The 25,630-nt window shown below is 39.6% G+C and overlaps 1 protein-coding gene across 3 annotated transcripts in view; it reads left to right on the top strand.

Moving 5' to 3' along the window:
* elp3 (elongator acetyltransferase complex subunit 3) overlaps positions 1-24,553 on the top strand; it is a 116,965-nt gene extending 92,412 nt beyond the window's left edge. For all 3 annotated transcript variants that reach the window (XM_072560024.1, XM_072560041.1, XM_072560033.1), the window contains one exon: positions 23,078-24,553. In XM_072560024.1, coding sequence (XP_072416125.1) covers positions 23,078-23,154 — 77 coding nt within the window. In that variant the 3' untranslated portion in view covers positions 23,155-24,553. The remainder of the gene's footprint in view (positions 1-23,077) is intronic.
* The last annotated feature ends 1,077 nt before the right edge of the window (positions 24,554-25,630 follow it).

Raw genomic sequence — 25,630 nt, 5'->3', positions numbered from 1 at the left:
GGTTATTAAAGTTTCTAGAACTAATAATAGGACAAAGCGTAGGGAAAGGGTTAGGAATCTAACTTCAGATAAGAGGACTGCTGTGAGAAATGGGACGGGATTGCAGTCAACACAATCTGAGGGTGTTGTACTTACATGTGCACAGTATATGAAACGAGATAAATGAGCTAGTAACACATATTGAAATTGATGTGGGCATCACAGAGATGTAGCTGCAAGGACATCAAGGTTGGGAATTAAATTTCTAGCAGTACATATCCTATCATAAAGGCAGGCAGTTGGACAGAGGGAACACGATTGCATTGTTAGGAAGAAATGAATTTAAATTGATAGCAAAACACAATATAGGGTCAAAAGGTGTAGAATCTATGTGGGTAGAGTTGGGTACTGAAGTTATGGTTAAGTGACTGTGGTTGAATCCAAACTTGGTGTTAGTGAACAAGTTATTGCTAAGCAATGCAACTTGAAAGAACAGCCCCTTCCACCAGTTTGATGACCAAGAATAGACTGATAAGGGAAGTAATTGGCCGCATTGGATTGGTCCTGTATTTTTGCGGTCAGTTGTCAAATTCAATGTTGTTCTCCCTTTCTCCTTCCCAAGCATACAATTGGAACATGTGAGCAGAAGTAGACCATTTGGCCCATCATTGCCCATCATTCAATACAATCATGACTGATCAAACACATCAATGCCTTTTACCAACCCATTCTCATAACTCTGTAGGCTACTGATAATCAGAAATCTATCAGTCTCTCCCATAAACATACACAAAGATTGGGCATCAACAACCCTCTATGGTAGAAAATTCCAAAGGTTCACAACCCTCTGAGTAAAATAATTTCTCCTCATCTCAGGCAAATGACATTTTCCCTATTTTTAAATTGTGCAACCTAGTTCTAGACTCCACAACCAAGGGAGACTTCTTACCTCCATCTGTCCTATCTCTGACTTTTAAGGATTTTGTAAATTTCAGTGAGATCACTTCTTATTCTTTGAAACTCCACACAATATAGGCCCATTTTGCTCAACCTCCCCTCATAGGACTATCCTGCCTTCCTGGGAACAAACCTGGTGAACCTTTGTTACCCTTTCTCAGTGGCAGTTTTGATTACAGGCTGAGAAAGAACAGATTGCGCTGTTTATTGGGAAAAGATATATCTGCACAGTGATAGAGATGTACAACATGGAAACAGACCCTTTGACCCAACTAGTACATTCCAACCAGATATCCCAACCTAATCTAGTCCCACTTGCCAGAACCCGACCCATATCCCTCCAAACCCTTCCTATTCGTGTATCCATCCAGTTTTAAATGTTACAATTGTACCAGCCTCCACCATTTCCTCTGGCAGCTCATTCCAACAGGATGTGGAATAAAACCAAAGCAAGACATTGACAAGGAATGAGGAGGCAAATAATTATGATGGTAGGGAATTGAAAGGAAATGTTTGATTATTTCCACTCATATTACCTGCAGTCAGATTTAAAGCAGTTCTTTGGAACTTTCACCTACGATAGACTAAGAGTGACCATGGATGATTAAATTTGATATTAGCTTTGAGCAGGAGAAGGGTGAGTCATAATGGAGGTTTAAAAATTAGGTATGGTCAAGAAGATGAGGCAGAAATTGAATACTCGACTGGTCAGAACAATTGATAGATGAAACCGCAGATGAGCAGTGGGAGGTATTAAGTACAGTATTTGATCAAATACAAGTCCTGTCTGCACCCAAGAGATTTACTTGGATAAGCAAACAACCTTAGCAAGCTGTCTTTTTTATAAGTAAACAAACTTTTCAAAAAGGTTATGGAAAATTAAAATGCAAGATCCCCTCTAGACTGGGAGAGATAGAAACAGCAAAAAGATACAGAGAAATTAGTTGGATCAGCAAACAAAAAGCAATACCAACAAAACCTTATCAAGGGCAACATTGAAGTATTTTAGATATACAGTATATTCAATGAAAGAAAGTAAAAATAATGTGTAAAGATAGATGCAAGTGGTAGTGTAATTGAAAATTAGGAAATGATAGCCTTGCTAAATACTTTTTATACAAATGAAAGTAAAATAATTTGAATACTTGCCCACCTGAAATAAAAATGAAGTATTGGTCATTTCAGCAGGTCTGGCAGCTTCTGTGGTGAGAGACCCAGTTAATGTTTTGAAACCAATGTGATCTTCTGGAATTCAGTTCCTTTAAATTGTTCTTCACTGTTGAGGATGAAGCTCAAGTGTCAGAGATAGAAGGAAAACAAAAAATAAATTGAGAGGAAGAACTTACGAGTTTAATACAAGTTTTAAAAAGAACAATATTTGAGTAAATACTGAATCTAGAAATGGCGAGAGACCTCCAAGACCAATGGTTTCCAACCCAGAGTATTGTAAGCAATAGGTTAAAAAAAATTCTGAAGACACTTCAGTCATGATCATCCAAAATTCTTGAGACAGACTTCTGTAATGTGAATTTCCCAGCATCATACTGTCATTTAAGAAAGCAAGGAAAAGTAAACTAAAAACATTATAGGCATTGTAGGTTGATGTCTGTTGTGCAGAAGCTTATGAGAGCATTAGGAACAGGATGATTATGCTGTTGCACAAACTCATCGAAGAGAGTCAGTATTAATTACTAAAGATGAGTCCTGTTTAGTGAATATTATATACATTTTTGAACAGGTAATATTTAAGTAGCATTGAAGATAACGGAGTATCTCTGGATGTTACTACTATGGTGAGACAGATCCTCAGCTATTGCCATGTGGATTCATCTTGGCCTCCTCCAGAGGTACCCAGCATTACAGATGTCAGTATTCAGCCAATTTGATTCACTCCACTTGATATCAAGAAACAGCTGAAGCCATTGGACACTACAAAGGCTATGAGACCTGACCACATTTGAGAAATTGTACTGAAGACTTGTGCTACACATTTAACCATACCTCTAGCCAAACTGATCCAGTGCAGCTACAACACTAGCAGCTACCTGGTAATATGCCAAGCTGACCAGGTATGCCATATCCATAAAAAGCAACACAAATTTAACTAGTGCAGTTACAACCATATCAATCTACTTTTGTTCATAAGCAAAGTGATGAAAGGTGTTACTGACAGTGCTGTGAGGTGGCGCTAACTCAGCGATGCCCTGTTCACGAATGTTAGTTTGAGTTGACCTTATGGTATTGTTGGTATAATTATGGACAAAAAGTTTGAATTCAAGATGTGAGGTGAGAATGACTGCCATTGATGCCATGGCAGCATTTAGGCAGGAGTAGGTACTGCAGATTCTGGAGATTAGAGTCAAGATTAGAATGGTGCTGGAAAAGCACAGCAGGTCAGGCAGCATCTGAGAAGCAGGAAAATCGACGTTTCACCTTCCTGATGAAGGGTCATGGCAGCATTTAATGTAGTGTTGCATTGAAGAGCCCCAGCAATGCTTGAATTGATGAGAATCAGGGGGAATATACCCCACAAGACCTTCCCTCCATCATAAAGTTAGAAGTGGGCCTGTGCAATCATTATTGCACAATGAACTATGCCAGTCATATAAATGCCATGGCTGCAAGAGCAGGTCAGAGTCTGGGAATCCTGCAGCTAGTAACACACCAGCTAACTCCCCAGTCCTGTCAACCATCTACAAGGCACAAGAGAGCAGTGTGATGGAATACTACTTAACTGATTTGGAGGAAACATAGCTTGTCTAATTAGTAAGTTTGCGGTCGACACAAAGATTAGTGGAGTTGCAGATAGTGAGGAGGATTGTCAAGAGAATACAGCAGGATATAGATCAGTTGGAGGCATGGGCAGAAAATGGTAGATGGAGTTTAATCCGGACAAATGTGAGGTGATGCATTTTGGAAGGTCAAGTAAGTTGAAATTACACAGTGAATGGCAGAATCTTTGAGAGTATTGATATTCAGAGAGATCTGGGTGTGCAGGTCCACAGATCACTGAAAGTGGCAGCGCAGGTAGATAAGGTGGTAAAAAAGGCTTATGGCATGTTTGCCTTTATTAGAATGGGCATCGAGTATAAGGATAGATAAGTTATGCTGCAGCTTTATAGACCTTTAGTTAGACCACACTTGGAATATTGCATACAGTTGTAGTCACCACTCAACTGGAAGATTATCGATGCTTAGCAGAGGGTACACAAAAGGTTTACCAGGATGTTACCTGGTATGGGGGATTTTAGCTGTGAAGAAAGTTTGGATAGACTGGGTTTGTTTTCACTGGAATGCAGAAGATTGAGTGGTGTAGTGATAGAAGTTTGTAAGATTGTGAATAGCATGGATATAATGGAAGTGTGAGGCTTTTTCCCTCAGGAATCAATTACCAGGGGACACAGGTTAAAAGTGCAAGGGGGGGCAGTTTATAAGAGATGTGCAAGGCAAGTTAATCACATCAAAGATGGTAAGTGCCTGGAACAAGCTGCCAGTGGAGGTGGTGGAAGCAGACATATTATCTGCATGAATAAGAAACGAATAGAGGGATATGGATCCTGTAACTGAAGATAGTTTTACTATGAAAGGCAAAAATGTGTCGGCGCAGGCTTGGAGGTATTGTTCTTTGTACTCTTGCTTAGTTGAGTGCAACTCCAACAATGCTCAATATGCTCAATACTGTCCAGGACAAAACCTGACTGGCATCCATCTACCATATTTACACAGTAACAGCAGTGTGTACTATCTATAAGATGTACTGCGTCAACTCACTAAGACTTTTTTGACAGCACCATTTAAGCCTATGACCACCACCTAGAAAGACAATGACACCAGATGCCTGGGAACACTATTGTGTGTAAGTATCCCTTCAAGCCTCACACTATCCTGGTTTGGAAGCATATTGCAGTTCCTTCACTGTCATAAGGTCAGAATTCCAGGACTTCTCCTTATCAGCACTGAGAGTGTGTCTAGCACCAAATTGACAACAGCAGTGCAAGAAGATACTGCCACCTTGTCCGGTTAAAAAAGGATGCTGGCCTAGGCAGCAATGTCCACATCCCATGAACCAACAAATAAAGGAAAGTTAGCAGCAATGTAAAATTTGCAGAGTGGAACAAGATGAAACTTGGCAAGAGTTTGAGTGACGAAGATGCAGCACTTTGGAGAATAAAGGAAAAAGAAGACTTGCGTTTTTATAGTGCTTTTACACAAACACTGGGTATGTATTTTTCAGCTTCTGAAGTTACTTTCGAAGTGTTGTTATTGCTGTAGTGAAGAAAGATGGAGTTTCCTCTGCCACCTCAAGGTGCTGCAAACAACAGAATAAAAATTGACATAGGGTGGTGCAGGAACAGTATCAGTTGGTTATTGTTTGTCCTACTACACATATGAGGCAACCTAGCTTGTTAAGAGAAAATAGCAACACGTGTGTGGTAGGTCAATTGAGTGGGAGGCAAAGGGGTTAGATGTCCCAATGTGATTAGAGGTGAGGAATGGGAAGTGAAAGGCGAAGGAGTACCAGGCTGAGGCTATAGTAGGGTGGTGCTGGTCTGTTTGGAGCATAAGATTTAGGTGAAGAAGAGCTTCACCTTGACTGTATTGGGCCATTAAATTCATTTCTTACTGGACTATGGAGTTCTATTAATGCAGGTGTCTTACTCTACTGCTTCTGACAGCATTGTCACAACACCATTGCAGTATGATGTTCTTTGCTATCCATTGTGGCTGGCTAGTTGGTTGGAATCAACGTTTCAGACTGTATTATAACTACATGGTTCAGTCCTTTGGAAGCTGTGACCATATCCTTAGATTGGTTTTAGTTATCAGAAGCCGGAGTATAGGTTGGAGAGTAATCACCAAGTTACCTTCCAATTTTGCATCTTGCTGGAGATCATGCAGATTTGTGTTGGGTGGGAATATAAACTTTATCATGTACAATATATCACAGTTGACAGGCTGATTGGATCAACAAGTTATTTTCCATTCATCATTGTTCGTAAATTATCTAAGTGCGTTTGCCCGGTTACAAGCCCAGTTGTGAGTGTATAAATTAGCTTCCTGAAAATATATTAAATATTTATCAGAAGATTGCTTGTTTCTGGTCATTGATAAATCTTGGACAGTAATAAGCCAGAGAAAATGGAGCCCAAGATGGTGTGTATCTGTGTGCAGTACTGAAAACTTGGTGCTGTTGCTAAATAAGAAAGATGAGTGTTCCTTTAAAGTTAGATTGCTCTCAGAAGACTGGACGATACATTTTCTTACAAAACACAGTCAGCACCAGCTGCCATTCATCACAGGTTTCAGCTTGAGCCAGATAGTGAAAGCACATTTATGAACAACTTGGTTGAATATAGATTGAATGTGAGGAACGATCATATTGTGAAATGCATGGTTAATCTATTAGGTAGCTTTTAGTTTCAATGGTTCTTTTGTGTGAATTTCCAATATGCCACTGACAAAAGAGACGATGCATTGAAAAGTGAGTGTGAAGTCCAAAGTAAACGGGTAATTCATATGATTCCTAGACATGCATTTTCCTCAGGGACCTGATCTCGTTGTTGTACCATGGGCCCTCACCCCATGGTCCAGTGGATAAAAGTTTGTCACGCAGTAAGCATTACCTCTCAGAATATCTCCGGTACAGTCCCTGAAGAAATTGATCTTGGCCAAGACATCTCTTGGATTCTGTTCATGCTCAGTTAGATGGGGAGATGTCATCCTCCTATCATGACCTGTGAGATTAATCCACAGCACAAGTCAAGACTGGGTCAGAACCTGAAAATTAAACTACAGCACACATCGGGAAGGAGGTTCTGAAGTTGTGGAAAAGTTGAGTTCCCTGGATGTTAAAGGACTTACCTGCACGCTGCACTGTCTGATCTCATTAGCTTCCACTCAAACTTTCAAACATGAATAAATTTGTTTGGGCAGTGTGCTGGCCACCTTCCTCACTTGCACATGTGCTTGGAGAAATTCAGAAGCTATTCTTCCTTATTTGCTTGGTATTGAGTTTGGATGTTTACTGTGGCGCTATGTGTTGTTTGTAAAAATTTCCTTAGTTGTGCAATACAAGTTTCTCAATGTCAGCCATAGCTCAGTTGATTGTACTTTCTCCTTTAAGTCACAAAGTTCTGAGTTTGGATCCTCTCTAGATTTGAGCTCAAAAATGTTGATACTCTGGTGCAGGGAATGTTGCACTGTTTGAATTAAAATGAAAATACCTCAGTGTTAAATTTTCAGGTGAATATAAAATATCCAGTGCTCACAATTTTGGAAATGAGCAAGGGTCTTGTCCCCAGTCAACATTACAAAAAATAGATTGTGATGATTGTCGCTTTTTTGTGTATTTGTGAGCTTGCTGTGTTCAAAGTGCCTGCAGTGTTTGTTACCTTATAATACTGTCGCAGGTAGACAGAATAGTGAAGAGGCATTTATTGGTCAGTGCATTGAGTATAGGAGTTGAAATGTCATGTTGCTGCTGTACAGGACATTGATTAGGCCAATTCGGAATACTGCATTCAATTTTGATCTCCCTGCTATAGGAAAGGTGTTGTGAAACTTGAAAGGATTCATAGAAGATTTAAAAGGATGTTGCTAGGGTTGGACAGTCTGACATATAGGAAGAGGTAAAATAGACTGGGGCTATTTTCCTTGGAGGATGTGGGTGACCTTTTACAGATTTATAGGATCATGGGGGGTGGTGGGGGGGGGGGGGGTGGCATGGATAGGGTGAATAGCCAAGGTTTTTTCCCAGAGTAGTGGAGTCCAAAACTAGAGGGCATAGGTTTAAGGTGAGAGGAGTAAGATTTAAAATGGACCTAAGGTGCAACTTTTTCACACAGAGGGTGGTGCATGTATGGAATGAGCTGCCAGAAGTGGTGGTGGAGGTTGGTACAATTACAGCATTTAAAAGGCATCAGCATGGGTATATGACTATGAAAGTTAGAGGGATATGGCGCCAAATGCTGGCAATGGGGCTAGATTACTTTAGGATATCTGGTCGGTATGGGTGAGTTGGACTGAAGGATCTGTTTCTGTGCTGTACAATTCTATGACTCTGATTATGGCATGTGGCAAATAAAGGGAAAAATGTGAATATTTTTGTATTACTTTCCCTTATTTTATCATTGGCTCTCTCTATCACTCATAGAGTGGTTTTTAAGTTTGAAAGCCTCCATACATTATTGCACAAATTGAAAGTAGAGAAAAAACAGCTTTAAACTTTATTATGTTTAGTGTCAAGTGACATTAACTGTAATTGATTCAAATCTGGCAAAAGAAAGTATTCATTTTCTGCTGCATATAAATCTAGTTTCATTGCTCCAGCCTGGGCATGTTATTAGATCGGACTGCTGAAGCACATGGTAGAATTTCCTCTTGAACCTAAAGTGTGAATGTTGACCAGTCTGAGTGTGAAGTCACACAGTGAAGTCAGTACAGTTTCATGGGAGGAGAAGAATGGTACACAATGACTCAAATAGCAGATGCATAATTTGATTGTAGTCAATAATTCTTTGGAGAAAGCTATAGGGCTAATACTATTTGTTATTGCTTTGCACTGGTAATGATCAATGAACAGATAACAACTGAATTACTGAAGCAGCCACAATAAAAGTTTCTCATGCTTGCCGGCTAATTTGAATTTTAGCAGTTGCTGTAAGATGTTTAAATGGTTAAGTGGAAGACTTTCAGTGTTCTGACCACAATACTAATGTTGAATCAGCAGTCATTGGCCTTGATGAATTGTACCTGATCCCTCCAGTTAATCCCTTCACAGCCTCTCATAAATCAGTGTATGGGTCTAGATTGCACTAAGTGATTATTTGGAGGCGTCAGACTATTACCACAGTTCATGGATTGTGATTTTGATGTGCATCCCTATCACAATGATCAGCAAGTGTTGCCCACAGTTAAAACCTAATGATGTACTTCTGGGTCCTGAGATAATAATGAGCTGGCTTATTGTGTTATTGCAGCATTTTATTAAATTGCTTGTAGGCACTGGTTACATTTTCATGGTAACTGTTAGAATTCTCAGTCCTTTTTCTACTCTGGATATGAAGTTAGAGACTAAATTAAAGGAGAATTAAGAGTTACATTGAATTACTAGCATTATGCAGCATTTTTAAAGATGGTTGTTAGTACATGTACAGTGGATTCAAATATAATAGCTTTCTGACCAAATGAAAGCTTGCTTTTAAGTTTATTTCCTTGATGCTAGTCATCTTTCATTTTCTGTCATACCTTTCCTGAAGATAGGTTTCAAACCGAATTCCATTTTGAGGGCACCAATTTGTAATGGACAGATAGAATGCAGAAAACTAACAATGAAGTAGGTATCAGAGTGTGAACTGCAGACTACCAATTCCAATGAGATTTTCAGACAATGAAGCAAAGGTAGAAAGAATCTGTCAGAGTCTTGAAGCTGATAGGATTGTTCTAACACTTCTCATTATATAAGGCAAGTGGTATGGCACTGAGGGTAAAGATCCTTAATTGGATCATACCATGAAAATGCAATTGAATTAAAGTTGCATATAGTATAATTAAAATTAATAATTATGAATCAGGATAATGTATGTTGGCTTTTGTTTCCCCTCATGCACATTCCATTATTTAATTTGATATAGTATTAGATCTACACTTTTTTTCTTCCATATCCTTTGACCTTATCCAAAAAAAAGTCTTATCGATTTCAGTCTTGAAAATTTTTATTGACTCTCAGCTCAATGGCCTTTTGGGGAAAATGTTCCTGATTTCTCTGTTTGTCTTGTTTAAGAAAAATGCCTCCTACTTTCATTCTAACTATCTCACAGCATTATTGTGTGAACAACCTTTGAAATGCATTAATCCTTTGCTATTTCAAGTTGATTTTTAAAAGAATATAGAGTCATACACATTAGATTTGAGAAGCAACTGTTTTTCAACTGAAATACTGTAATGTCACAGGTTTTAGCCCAATCAGAATGTCAATCATCCTGTCCCATGAACCCATTACAGGAGGGTGGCCATTCAGTTTGTTGTGTCTGTTCCACCATTCAGTTCATTTGGTAGTTGTATTATCACCGGACCAACAATCTAGAGACTCATCATAAAGCTTGGGGGCTTCAGTTCAAACTTCACTATGGCAGCTGGTACATTTTAAACTAATAATTATAGACCTAGTCTCACTAACATGGTGATCACAAAATTGTTATTAATTGTTGTGAAAATCCATCTGGTTTACATCTGATGTCTTTCTCTGATCCAATCGATCTGTGACTCTACATCTACAGCTATTTAGTTGAATATTAACTGCTCCCTGAATTACCCTAGAAAATCATTCACTCATTTCGAGGACAGTTAGATTCGATTTGATTTGATCTATTATTGTCATTTGTACCTTGGTACAGTGAAAGGTTTTGTTTTGCATGCAGTACAAACAGATCATACCATACAAGTGCATTAGGGTAACAGAACAGAGTGAAAAATACAATGTGACAGCTGCAGAGGAGGTGTACAAAGAGCAAGATCAACATTAAATCTAAAATTTGAGGACTCCATTTAGAAGTCTAATAACAGCAGGGAAGAAGGTGTTCTTGATTCTGTTGTTATGTGTGCTTTTGTATCATCAGCCGGACTGAAGAGGTTGGAAGAGATTATAATCAGGAATCTTTGATTGGGGATGAGTAACGAATAATGACCTTGGCAATGATGCCCATATCTTATGAAAAGATAAAACGAAAAATAATTAATCGTGGCTGATCTATATGCATGATTTAATCCTCTTTCTCTTTGCATTAAATTCAGTTTCTACCAAAGAAGGATTAGTCTAACAACATTCACAGGTTATGCTCAAGCATATCCATGCAAGTGATAAATGGAGAGCAATTTTAATCTCTCAACTGGACCCTAAGACACAGTGTCAAGAGAGGAGGAGATATTTGGGCAGGGTATTAAGATTGGTTCAAGTACAGTTCCCACCACCCCATAAAAATTGCAACGTAGTAAGAAAGAGTTGCCACAAGCACAGTTATAGAAGTAGTAGAACTTGCTGAAATACTTATCAGATAAACAGCATCTATTAAATGAAGTAAGAATTGACATTTCAGATTAATGACCTTTCACCAGATCTCCAGAGAATTTATGTACGAGAACAAACAACTATGATTTGAAACAAATGTAAAAAGAAATTGCTGAAGAAACTTTGGCAGTTCTGGCAGTGTCTGTAGCAATAAACGCAGGGTTACTGGACTCGAAATGTCACACTCTGTTTTCTTATCACAGATGCTGCCAGATCTGTGGAATTTCTCCAGCAATTTGTTTTTTTTTTCTTGCTGCAGGATGTTTAAGTATTTTTATACAAGTGCAGGGAGGGAAGTAAAGAACAAAAGGGTTGATCTGTGATGGGATGGGGGCAGGAGAGATTAAATGGCAAATAAAAGGAACAAGGCCAGAGGATGTGGCAGCACTGAGGGGCAAGTAAATCAGAAGATCTAAAGGAGATGTAAATGGCAAAAGCAGAACCATTACTAAAACTTATTGTCTGAAAATATGGGAGTAGTGATTATTAAATGTAATTTTGAATTCAGAAGGTAATTCAGCAAGGACATGAAACTTAAATTTAACATAATTATATCCTACTTATTCACACAGAGGCATCAAGTCCATCCGCCTCTAATACCTCTTAGCATTGTAAGGTTGAGTGGGACTGCCCCCATCTAGCTTTACTCTTACTTATCCAGAGTGACCAGAGACTCTATTTCATTTTATGTTTAGAATGAACTTTTACTATCTGTTTTTATATTGCAGTTAGTTTACCCTTTTTTTCTTCCTTTGTTTTGGTCATTTATTTGATTTTTAAAATGTTCCCACTCTTCTGGCTTACCACTACTCTTTGCTACATTGTACATTTTATCTTTCATTTTAAAGCTATCTATAACCTCCTTGGTTAACCATGATTGGTTAATGCCCTTCTTAAAGTACTATTACTTCACTGGGATATATCTTTATAGTGAGTCATAATTGATTTGACTAAACATCTGCCATTGTTCTTGAACTGTCTTTCCTGCTAAACCCCTTTTCATTAAACTTCTTTCGCAGTCCACTTCAGCTAATTCTGCACTAATTCCTATGTAATTATTCTTATTTGAGCTTAGCAGCATTGTTTCTGACCCAAAGTTTCCTTCTTTGAAACAGAATGCTAAATTCCACAGTGTTATGGTATCTATTTCTTGGGGATCTTTTACTCTGAGATCATGTATTAAACCTGCCTCATTACATATTATCAAATCTGAAATAGTCTGATCCCTGTTTGGATCCACAATATGTTGTCCTTAGAAATTGTCCCAGATACACTTTCTCATGGCTACCTCTGTTAATTCAATTTTCCCAATCTACATGAAGATTGAGAGCAGATGCTGGAAGTCAGAGTCAATAGATGTGAAGCTGGAAAAGCACTGCAGGTCAGACAGCATCCGAGGAGCAGGAAAGTCAACAGTTTGGGCTGAAACATTTTGTCAGTACTGGAGACGGGAAGGGAGCGGTGAAGTATATAGAAGGAAGGGGGTGGGGAATGATAGGTGGATGCAGGAGGGGGGTTATTGTGATTGGTCAGTTGAGAGCGGATAGGTGAGTAGGAAGCTGAACAGATTAGATTAGAATGGTGCTGGAAAAGCACAGCAGGTCAGGCAGCATCTGAGGAGCAGGAAAATCGATGTTTCGGGCAAAAGCCCTTCATCACCTATTCCTGATGAAGGGCTTTTGCCCAAAACGTCGATTTTCCTGCTCCTCGGATGCTGTCTGACCTGCTGTGCTTTTCCAGCACCACTCTAATCTAGACTCTGGTTTCCAGCATCTGCAGTCCTTGTTTTTACCTAGCTGAACAGATTAGTTCAGGTCAGGGAGGTGAGGAGAAGGATGGTAGTGTGGATATGGGATAAGGCTGGGGATGGATGAACTTTGAAGCTGGTGAAGTCAACATTGAGGCCACTGGGCTATAAGTAGCCTAGGCGAAATATCAGGTGTTGTTCAGGTGAAGATTGAAGTCATCCATAATTGATGTGCTGCCTTTTTTTATATTCTCTCATTATCTCCTAATTTATTCTTTGTCCTATAATATGGTAACTATGCAGGGGGCCTATAGATTAGTCCACCAATATCTTGACACAGTGGCTATGGAGAGGATGTTTTCTCTTTTGGTAGATTCCAGAACAGGCATCACTGTTAAAAAATCAGAAGTTCCCATTTTTCTCTGAGATACATGAATCTTCAGAACTGTCCCTGAAAAGACTGTGAATGCTGAGTGCTTGAATACTTTTAAAACAGAGGTAGGTAGATTCTTGTTAACCACGATTATCAGGAGTATCAATTTGAGATTACAGTCAGATTTATTGAATAGTGGAGCAAACTTGAGGGGATGAATGGCCTATTCCTTCACTTGATTTATACGTTTATATAAATTAACCCAGTATTATCTGCTTCCGCTTTAGAGCTAGATGCCACACAGTGCCAGAGTTGAAAGAGGACTCGAGATGAGGTCTGATCAGAACTTTATTCAACTGTAGCATAGCCTTCATGCTTTTATATGCAAAGATTGTTGGAGTTGTGAGGAGCATTGTCAGAAGATTCAGCAGGATATAGATCAGTTAGAGGCCTGAGCAGAGAAATGGCAGATGGAATTTAATCTGGACAAATGTGAGGTGATGCATTTTGGAAAGTCAAGTACAGGTGGAAATTATATACTGAATGGCAGAACCCTTGGGAATATTGATATGCAGAGGGATCTGGGTGTGCAGGTCCACAGATCACTGAAGGTTGCAGTCCTTGTAGATAAGGTAGTAAAAAGATATATGACATGCTTGCCTTGATTGGAAATGGCAACAAGTTTAAGGATAGACAAGTGATGTGCAGCTTTATAGACCTTTAGTTAGACCACACTTGGAATATTGCGTAAAGTTCTGGTCACCCCACTACCAGCAGGATATTGATGCTTTGCACAGGGTACAGAAAAGGTTTACCAGGATGTTGCCTGGAATGGGGGAATTTTAGCTATGAAGAAGGGGTGGCGAGACTGGGTTTGTTTTCACTGGAACACAGGAGGTTGAGGGGTGACCTGTTAGAAGTTAAAAAGATTGTGAATGGCATGGATAGAATGGAAAGTATGAGGCTTTTTCTCAGGGTGGAGGGGTCAATTATTCTGGGATACAGGTTCCACATGCAAGGGGAGTAGTTTAAAAGAGATGTGCAAGATAAGTTTTTCACACAAAGGGCAGTGAGTGCTGAGAACACACTGCCAGTGGAGGTGGTGCAAGCAGACACAGTAGCGACATTCAAAAAATGTCTGGACAAATACATGAATATGCAGGGAATGGAGGGATATGGATCCTGTAAATGAACACAGTTTTAGTATGGAAAGACAAAATGCATTGGCGCAGGCTTGGAGGGCCAAAGGGCCTGTTCCTGTGCTGTATTGTTCTTTGTATTCTAGCTCCTTTGACACAAAACTTCCCAGAGCCTTTTTAATTATTGTTTATACCTGATTCTGGGTCAATTTGCCCATGTGATTTGAATTCTGGAATCAGAAGTGCAATTTCAAAATTTGTGAATGACGACAAATTGGGATTATAATTGATACTGATGAAGATAGTGACAAAATGCAATGAAATAATAGTAAACATGCGGAAAGTGTGGATAAATAGCATATGTATTTAATGTAGCTAAGGATGAGGTAGTCCCTATTGTTAGCAAGAATAAGATGTGATATACTGATCAGATAATAGTTTCAATGGGGGAGAGTTAGGATTAGAGTTGCACAAATCATTAGCAATAGCGGCATAGTTTAAAAGGGCCATAGAAAATTACAAACAAGGCACTGGGGCTCGTTTTCAGTGTAACTAAATTGAAATGCACATGGTTTTATACAAGTTTAACAAAACTTATGATTAGACTACGTGGACATGTGCTGGACTCCTTATTACAAATTAAAGTTGATCAAGAGGCACTGAAAGAGGTGCAGAAACACTTACAAGGCTCACACCAGATCTGAGATTATAACTATCATGGAAGATATAACAGGTTGAATCTTTGTTCTAGAATTGAGAATATTAATAGTGAGGAGTTCGAAGTCTTTGAAATTATGCTAGACAAGATAGTAGAAACTAATTATCTTTCCATTTGTGGGGAGTCTGAAACATATGTTGTAATTGTAAGGTAATCACCAAAGTCCCAACAGGGGTTTCAGCAGAAACTTCTTTACCCGGTGAGTGGTGGGCATGTAGAACCTTAGCAGTTGAAGTGAGTAGTATATGCATAGTATATGAGGGCAAAAGCAATAGAAGGATTTGCACTAAGTGTGAAATGAGGAGGTGTGGGAGCAAGCTTCGGTGAAGAACAATCACTGACACAGACTATTGGGTGCAATGCCTGTTTATTTGCTATAAGTATGATGAAATTCTGTTTTGTTGATCAGTTAGCTAGACGACTGGTTTACAAATCAGTGTGGGTCACCTTCTCAAACTCTATCCACTTTCAGATTAAACTCACCACCCGGTCTCATCTCTCCAATGATGAGAGAACTGTCTATAGTCCTGTGGGAGTATCGTGGCTTACCTTTCCGTTCATTCCATTTAATATATTTCCAGTCAGTTCAAGCATTATGAGATATCAAGTGACTAGTTCTGATCACACAGCAAGCAGTATTCTCCAGCTAAATCTGTGAATCTGAACTGATTCTCCTATACTAGCTTGATATGTACAAGTCAGCTTCAGGTGTTAGATATTTCTCTACAAGAGCCCTTCTTCTTCCCTTATAGGTTTTTTCTAATGAATCTGTTCAGAGATGTTATTACACACCTCTGGAGGTTTTGGATGAAGCTAGGCTTCAAGGTAGGGACACTACAACTGCACCCTAAAAACCTCCATATATATATTCTTTTATATACTGTGACAATGTGTCCAAATGATTCAATGAACCTTTAATTTTATGGCCTGCTTATCTCTCAGGAACTGATGTTTGAATCTCATGATACAAGATACTTAAAGACCTGAGTGCCTATAGAAGCTGCCATTAGCTCAATGAAAATATTTAATTCTGAAATGCTTATACTTTGAATGTGATAGCTGCTTAAGTTGAGCATTATCCCACCTGTGAAAAGTAGACAAGGGGGTAATTCTTAATTCTGCAGCATTGGAATACCAGTGTTAAGTTCAGGAGTTGTGTGTGTATTTATTGACACCTATTGATTGGTGTGCTGCTAGCTAATACACCCATACCATAGCTGAAGGTTAATGAAATGGCCCATTATCAACTGTCACCAGGGCAGCTTGTGATCCCAGCCTTAGCCTCAAGCTTTAACTTACAACCACTGGGCTTTAATAAAATGCTTCGGTCTCGTTAGAAGAGGAGTGAATGGAATCATGCCAGCTGCTTACTCCTGTGGTTCATGAGAATGCTGACATGTCACGACATCCATTCAAATCTATTTTCACTTCTGGTTCAAGTCCTAAACATCCTTAAATCTAGTAGTTTTTTTTTAAAAGGTAAAATTGTAAGTAATGTTCCCCAGTCTGCCTGAATTTTGCTCATTTATCTTTTGTATTTTCTTTTAATTGTTATACTCCTACCCCTCCACCAGTCACTGTTCTGCCTGTCTGTGCCTAGATAACAACTGTGGGCATCACTGTGAGATGATTACATACTCTTGTGAACTCATTCTGCAGTTTCTAAAGAAATTTCTCACAGATTTTATTTTAATTCCATCCTTATTTATTTTACTCATCTAAACCCTGTTCTGAGTTAATTTTCTTACATTTCTTTTTGTGTGATTTATTTCTTGAACATATTGCCACTTCTTCTCCCCACCACCCCAAATCCACTCCCCATTTTTTTAAACTTATTTTTTGGTAACCCAAGTTGCCTTAGAATTTTCTCCAGTAACGAAGCAGTAATCAATTACTTTCCTAGTGGAGTCTACAGTACAACACAGGGTGCATCTTGTTTTAAGCAAGTTTTCGGCTGGATGTTCCCAAAATGAACTTTGTTTGAGGAAGAGTGGCAAGATTGATTGCAAGACGTCCAACTCTAAATACCAACAGGGCAGCTGTTTTCTTTATAAATATTAACTGCTGCTCCACAAGACCCCTTCTTCTTCCTTTATGTCAGATGTTTGAGTGAAACAATAATTTAGTGACCTACTTATCCCACAGGAACAGATATTCCAATCTCATGATACTAAAGCAGCAATGACCTGAATGCCTACAGAAGCTATCTTTACCTGTGTAAAACATTTAGCACACCTTAGAAGGTGAATGACTGATTAATTTGTAAAATCCATTCTTTTAATTTTATTTGGATCCTTATTGATGGGTCTGTACAATGTTCTTGTTCTTACTGAATTTCATAATGATTGCTAGAACCGGGTAGTTTACGAGTCCACAGCAATGGGCATTTAGTCAGCTGCATTATGTGAGGCTGCAGTCACGTGTCGAACAGATCAGCAATTGGGTGTGATGTGTTTTCTTTTCCAAATGACCTCAGGATGCTGGTTGAGCCTCTTCTTTTAATGGCAGACCTGGTCCATGTGGTTCAACTCCTCACTCGACAAAGCCATTAAGCTATCAGAGGAGCCAGAGAAGTCATTTAAAAGATGAACAATGACAAGCATTTCAACAGTAAATTGCAATTTTGTAATGAATGGCTTTAATAGAATAAAATGTCCTAAAGAACTTGTGCCTTCAGATCCTACATCCCCTCTCCTATCCCCAAGATAGAAATCTGAAATAAAGTAGTGAATGTAGAGAATTTTGCCATGAGATTTTGGATGAACTGAATTATTCTAGTTCAGAAGTTCCAAAGCTGCTGTTGTGAAAATAAACTGGTTCAAGGTGTGAAAATGAATTGAAACAGTGATGCTTGGGCTGTGAAAGGAAGTGGGAGGTTTTGCATCAGGTAATTCCTTGAAGCTACACTTCAAAAACAAAATAACTGCACTTGTGGCACAATAACCTGCAAATTGATACATATATATTTATGCAGAGTTTGGAAGCATAGAGCTATATTTAGTAGGATGGACGTCTTCAGGCTGGCTCTCCATTCCCTTCCCCCAATGGGGAGGGAGCAAATTTACATAATGACGCAGTATATGACGATACTCTCCATTACACTTGGGTTCAAGGGGTCCTTGTGACTCAGAATGCCTCGTGTAATTACAAGATAAGGGTTGACAGATGTTACAATTGCAATGATTAATGATCCTGTGATACAGATTCCCTGGTTGAATCTCCATCAGTAACTCTGAAGTTTTGCCCTGTAGAAAGCTAAGTAACACCAAATAACGTTAGTATCCACAATCTTTGGAGCAGTGCACTATGTGCAACATGTAAGCTGATGAACTGTTTGGTATTTCACACAGTTAAAGCTCATTATTTTCCAATTGTGTTTATCATGGAATTATTGCAGCACAACAAAACCATTTGGCCTGTTATATCCTGTGCCAGTTCTTTAGAAGAGCCATCTAATTAAACCCATTTTTTTGTTCTGTCCCCATAGCTTTCTAAATTTATACAGTTCTCTTTTGAATGTTGCCATTCACTCTGCTTCAACTCACAGTATTAAAAGAATTCTTCTCATCTCACATTTGGTTTATTTGCTAATCATTTTAATTCACTGCAACCTCTGATTGCTGACCGTTGTACGACTGGATAGTTTTTTTCTTATTTATCAAAGCCGGTCATTATTCGTGATCTTCTCTGCTCTAAGGAGAATAACCGCAACTTTTCCACAAACTTTTCTCCAATACCATTCTCATAAAGTCTTTCCAAGTCTTTGACATTCTTACAAATGGAAATCGTACAATTGTTTATTTGAGTTTTACTCAAAATACCAGGTTTTGGATCCGTGAGCCTATTCAGTGATCCGATTACATCTTTGCTGTAACGTACCTCAACTCCATTTCTCTCTCTTTGTTCCACATTCCCTTATACTCTTGTTCAGCAAAAATCTACTGTTCTCCGTCTTAAAAGTTTTGATTAATACACAGTAGTCCTGGCTTTTGGGAGCAAGAATTTATGTTATATCTCACCAAAATAACCATTTGGAATTAAACTAGGACTGTCCAGACTCTTTTAGAAAAGGATCCTTTAAAAGCCAGCAGAGAGAGAGAAACCTTCAGCCTGAATCCAGCAAAAAGAGTGAAAGGGCATTTTAGCAAAAAGTACTGTTCACAGTTTCAAACAATTAATGTGTGTATATATATATAGTTTGTTTGCTGTTGCCTGTAAATCAATATTCAGAATGTATTTTGAAAGCTGGAAGCTGCCTATAAACTGTTGGGGTTAATGTGCTGCCTCTGTCAGATTCTAAATTTCCTGAGTTCACTGGTGTGTGAGGTGCTTGCGTCAATATAATTCCGGTAAATGTTAATAACCTCTACTCGGGAAGATTCACTGCTGTCTCTGCTGTGTTTTTATGGTTTATTGTGAAACACAGATGTCTGCTAATAATATCGATCTTTTATATTCCTCCTCTTACGATCCTTCTGATTGTTGCACCCGCCGTCTTTCTTGACAGCAGTAACTCATTGAGCAGAGCTTCTGCAGACACTGCTGACTTTCGGGTTCCTTTCCATACATTGAAAGAGCTGTCACTGGGGTGGACGCAACTTGGGCGGTGGCACAGTGGTTAGCACTGCTGCCTCACAGCGCCAGAGACCCGGGTTCAATTCCCGCCTCAGGCGACTGACTGTGTGGAGTTTGCACGTTCTCCCCGTGTCTGCGTGGGTTTCCTCCGGGTGCTCCGGTTTCCTCCCACAGTCCAAAGATGTGCAGGTCAGGTGAATTGGCCATGCTAAATTGTCCGTAGTGTTAGGTAAGGGGTAGATGTAGATGTAGATGTAGGGGTATGGGTGGGTTACGCTTCGGCGGGGCGGTGTGGACTTGTTGGGCCGAAGGGCCTGTTTCCACACTGTAAGTAATCTAATCTAATCTAATCTGAAACTTAACCTGATAGCTGGGGATCGGACTTGTTCTAGTCACGTGGTTGCTGCTGTTCTTAGAGAGATTGCTGCTGGATGGGTGGGAACAAAGTGGTGTGTGATTGTGGGACAGAAAGCTGTCTCTTTGTGAGAACAGGGAGACAGACACTCAGACCCTCAAGTCTGACCCATCTTGTTGGTTCATTAGCTGATCTGCATCTTGACTCCTTGTTGCTCCAGATCCTTTGATATCCCATCTAACAATAAAATATTAATCATTGATTTGAAAGCTCTAATCGTCACATAAATCTCAAATAAACAATCATCTTTGTATAAAGATGTATTTCCTGATTTCCTGTCTAACTCTGGATTCCCCACTAAAGGAAGGAACTTTCCTCTGTCAGTTGTCTAATTCCATCATCATTTTAAACTGTGGATGGCCTAGAATTGAATGCAGTTCTCCACATGATTCCAACCAACTGACTGAAGAATCATTTTTTTCTCCATATTCCAAATCCCTTGAGAGGCTAACATTACAGTAAAATGCTTGAACACTCTTCCAATATGTGCATTAGTTTTGTCTGATTTCTATACCTCGATACACAATTGCTTTGCTTTACTCATCAATATAATGTGTATGAATTGTATATCCTTGTGGGGCATCGTAGCAGTAAATGGATAGATAATGGGTGCTCGACAGGGCAAAATGTGTATATTTTTTGACACTACTTCATATTTTGTGTACAGAGCTATCTGGGTTTAGCACATGGACTTGAGAGTCCAGTAATGGCATCACTCTATACACAATGAGACGTTAACATAGTGATGTGGTATTCCATGTCTCCTCAAATAGAACACACATATATACTTGTAGCAGATAAGATCATCTCTAACTATAAACCTTCCTTTTAACCAATGAGCTGTGAGCCGTTGTAACTCAAAAGCAACCAATGGGGATTGTACCAGTTACCGGCACTAAGTCGGTGAGGTTTGAGCCAGTTACCGGCACCGTGCCAGTTGGGTTTGAGCCAGTTACCGGCACCGTGCCAGTTGGGTTTGAGTCGGTTACCGGCACCGTGCCAGTGGGGTTTGAGCTGGTTACTGGCATTGAGCCAGTGGGATTTGCTCTGGTTACCAGCACTGTGCCAGTGGGGTTTGAACTGGTTACCGCCACTGAGCCAGTGGAGTTTGAGCTGGTTACTGGTAATTAACCAGATGGGGTTTGAGCGGGTGAAATGGCAGATGATGAAATCCCTTGTCGTCTTTTTGAGTTTCTGATCAGAGAGTCATACAGATGTACAGCACAGAAACAGATCCTTTGGTCCAACTCGTCCATTGCGACCAGATATCCCAACCCAATCTAGTCCCACCTGCCAGCACCCAGCCCATATCCCTCCGAACCCTTCCTGATCATATACTCATCCAGGTGCCTTTTAAATGTTGCAATTGTACCAGCCTCCACCACTTCCTCTGGCAGCTCATTCCACACATGCGCCACTCTCTGCATGAAAAAGTTGCCCCTTAAGTCTCTTTTATATCTTTCCCCTCTCACCCTAAACCTATGCCCTCTCATTCTGGACTCCACCACCCCAGGGAAAAGACCTTGTCTATTTATCCTCATGATTTTATAAAGTCACCCCTCTGCCTCCGACGCTCCAGGGAAAACAGCCCCAGCCTATTCAACTTCTCTGTATAGCTCAAATCCTCCAACCCTGGCAACATCCTTGTAAATCTTTTCTGAACCCTTCCAAGTTTCACAACATCCTTCCAATACTAAGGAGATCAGATTGCACACAATATTCCAACAGTGGCCTTACCAATGTCCTGTACAGCTGCAACATGACATCCCAATTCCTGTACTCAGTACTCTTACCAATAAAGGAAAGCATACCAAACGCCGCCTTCACTATCCTATCTACCTGTGACTCCACTCTCAAGGAGCTATGAACCTGCACTCCAAGGTCTCTTTGTTCAGCAACACTCCCTCGGACCTTACCATTAAGTGTATATGTAATGCTAAGATTTGCTTTTCCAAAATGCAGCACCTTGCATTTATCTAAATTAAACTCCACCTGCCACTTCTCAGCACATTGGCCCATCTGATCAAGATCCTATTGTAATCCGAGGTAATCTTTGCTATCCACCACACCTCCAATTTTGGTGTCATCTGCAAACTTACTAACTTATACCTCTTATGCTCACGTCCAAATCATTCATATAAATGATGAAAAACAGTAGACCCAGCACTAATCCTTTTCGCACTCCACTGGTCACAGTTCTCTAGTCTGAAAAAAAACCCTCCACCACGCCACCCTTTGTCTCTACCTTTGAGCTGGTTCTGTATCCAAATGGCTAGTTCTCCCTGTATTCCATGAGATCTAACTTTGTTAAACAGCCTCCCATGGTGAACCTTGTCAAAAGCCTTACTGAAGTGAATATAGATCACATCTACTGCTCTGCCCTCATCAATCCTTTTTGTTACTTCAAAAAACTCAGTCAAGTTTGAGAGTCATGATTTCCCACACACAAAGCTATGCTGACTATCCCTAATCAGTCCTTACCTTTCCAAATACATGTACATCCTGTCCCCCAGATTTCTCTCCAACCACTTGCCACCACCGATATCAGGCTCACTGATCTATAGTTCCCTGGCTTGTTCTTAAACAGTGGCACTACCTTAGCCAACCTCCAGTCTTCCGGCATTTCATCTGTGACTATCGATGATACAAATATCTCAGCAAGAGGCCCAGCAATCACTTCCCTAGCTTCCCACAATGTTCTAGGGTACACCTGATCAGGTCCTGGGGATTTATCCACTTTTGTGTTTCAAGACATCCAGCACTTTCTCCTCTGTAATATGGACATTTTTCAAGGTGTCACCATCTATTTCCCTACATTCTATCTCTTGCATGCCCTTTTCCTTAGTAAATACTGATGCAAAATACTCATTTAGTATTTCCCCCATCTCCTGCAGCTCCACACAAAGGCTGCCTTGCTGATCTTGGAGGCGCTAGATTAGAGTGATGCTGGAAAAGCACAGCAGATCAGGGAGCAGGAAAGTCAACTTTTCGGGCAAACTCCCTTCATCAGCAATCAGGCCCTATTCTTTCCCTAGTTACCCTTTTATCCTTAATATATTTGTAAAAACTCTTTGGATTCTCCTTAACGTGATGTCCTTTCTTTTCCAGGTGTTGGTACAAGGAACTACTACAGGAAGATTGGTTATGAATTGGAAGGACCATACATGGTCAAACGTTTGGACTGAGCTCGTTCATTTTCCAGCAATTGTTGAGCAGGGTGCTGTTTGAAAATCCTGACCACTGCAAGCTGTGCTTTTAAAAATGATTTTGCTTTGTTGAACCTTAAAGGATTAAAGGCTTCCTTTAACCTTTGACCCAATCAGCAAAATCACACATTCATTATGCTAGTTTTGACAAACTATGTGGCTTGTCTGGATTGAAAATGGCAATTGATTGTCAAGTCCGACATGACCTCAGTCACGTAAGGATTGTGAGCAGGCTTCCCCTCTTACAACAATAGACTTTCCTTGTTATACATGTGTGGATCCAGCCAAAGGAGGATTTTATATTGTCACACAAGACAATGATGGATACAGGTGGTTATTTGGCTCATCACTGAAATATCGAATTGCTTATTGATTCATAGATTTTGCTTTCCCTTTCCCATATATCTTCTGTTCTTCAAGGTTGAAAGGCACCTGCCTCTCCATACACAGGACTGTGACAGATTGAGTTGTTGGGACTGAGCACTAGTTCCAGCTGTTGAAGTTGTTCAACAGCAGGTGGTTTTAGGAAATGGAGTTTAAAATATTTACAGGTTAACTGGTCAGTCATTGGTAATGGTCCGTTGAGATGGTGGTGCAAAAGTAACCATTACAATTTAACTGATGAATGTTTGAAATATTAAATACATTTTAACATTATCATTTACTTGATTAAAAAGGGGTGAATTATTTTTGTAATGAGTTCAACAAATTTGACATTATGGTAAAGGATGTTTATTTCAAAGGGTTAATTTCTTTATCTCAGTTGTAGTATTTGTAGGATTGCTTCACCATTGTGGTACAAAAACTGTTGGACTAAAGTTATGTGAAATATAGAAGAGAAATTGCCTAGAACAGCATGACATCCCTTCCCATGCCATCAGGACAATCTCCTCCACTGAAAGGACTCTAAAACCTAAAAACACTACCATCTGATTACTGCCTTCTCCTCCCTGTCATCTCTTCCTCCTCTTCTCCCCTACCCCCCCTGAAAAAAAATTGTTTCCCTAACAAAGACAACCCTAAATCTCACCACTTCCACTCCTCACCCGAGCCCTGTAGCAACTGTAGAATTGATCTGCTGAAGTCCTGCCTACAAACTCAGATAGGCTCACTCATTGATTTGCTTATGTGAAAAGTCAAATGCACCAGCAGGCTGTTACAAATGAAACTACTCTCAAACAATTTAACAGCTGTGAGTGCTGCCAATCTTTGCAACAAATCACATGGAAACACGAAAAAAATGTCATGGACTTTTCAGATTGAAAGATCATCCAGTGCAGTTCAGCTGCAAAAATTAGACATTGCTGAATTACATATTTTGAAATTCTGAAAAGCTTTTGCATACTTAATTCAATAAAGTGGGAACTTTTAAATGTCATTTTCTGTTCATGAAGCTTGCAGTACTTTACCAAACATGTTCATTTTGGTTTGAAATAGTTGAGCAATCCTCCAATCAGCTCCCTTTTTTCACTTCGCACAGGTTCCAGCAGACGCTGACAATATTAATGGTGCTAACATATGCAGTGATTATCTGATCTTAATGATCTCTGACACAGTAATTACTCTATAGGCTGACTTCTGTCTGTACTGGGGTGCCCCACCACTAACAGTTCCCAAATTTAAGTGCTGCTCATAAGACTTATTAGTTCTTTGTTTTTAACTGCTTCAATTGTTATTTTCTCAGTATTGGTCATTTTCTACAAGCTTGCTGCCCGCCTATTAGATTCGTGGTGATCTGTTTGATTATCTAATTATATTTTACTAAAACTGCCCCAGGTGATCAATGAGAGTTTGACTGAACACTTGGTACATCTTTTATTAGATAACACACATACACACATTTGCTACAAGCAAGACAATTTTTCTCAAACTGTACACTTAGGACTATCTTATTACAGTACAATTTTTCCAAAGGGAAAGTCATTCATCACAGAATTAATTTACTTACTGCAAAACAAAACAACAAAAAAGCTGGAGGTGAGGGAATGAGCTGCCAAATTGGCAGCAAAGTGCTTCCACTGTGAAACAGTGAAAGATTCATACTGGAGGCACTGAAAGCCTCTTATCAATAGCTCCAAGTCTTGGCTCTCTACTGCTCTCCCATTGTATGGAGCCACCTCCCCTTACTGAAACTGACATGGAACTGGTGATTCATTGAAACTTTCCTTACTTAGTTTTTCTCATATTCTGTTGATCATTATGCTGATCTGACGTTTAAGTATTGACTTTTTCACTGACAGACGGTGAACTGAATCCCAGAATGTTTTGTTTTGATGGATTTCTTTCTTAAAATATGAATATATGAAAAATGGAGCAGAAGGAGCCTGAGATCCTATTCTGGCATTAAGTAAGATAATTGATCTATTTATGTTTCAAACTCCACATTCCCATCTATCCCCAAACCTTTGATTCCCTTGACTAACGAGAATCTACTTCCACCTTAATATTCAATGCC

Source organism: Chiloscyllium punctatum, chromosome 3 (assembly GCF_047496795.1).
Source record: "Chiloscyllium punctatum isolate Juve2018m chromosome 3, sChiPun1.3, whole genome shotgun sequence".
In the NCBI taxonomy this organism is placed as follows: Eukaryota; Metazoa; Chordata; class Chondrichthyes; order Orectolobiformes; family Hemiscylliidae; genus Chiloscyllium; species Chiloscyllium punctatum.
The sequence above is the reverse complement of the archived record's forward strand: the minus strand, read 5'-3'. Positions and strand labels throughout refer to the sequence as shown.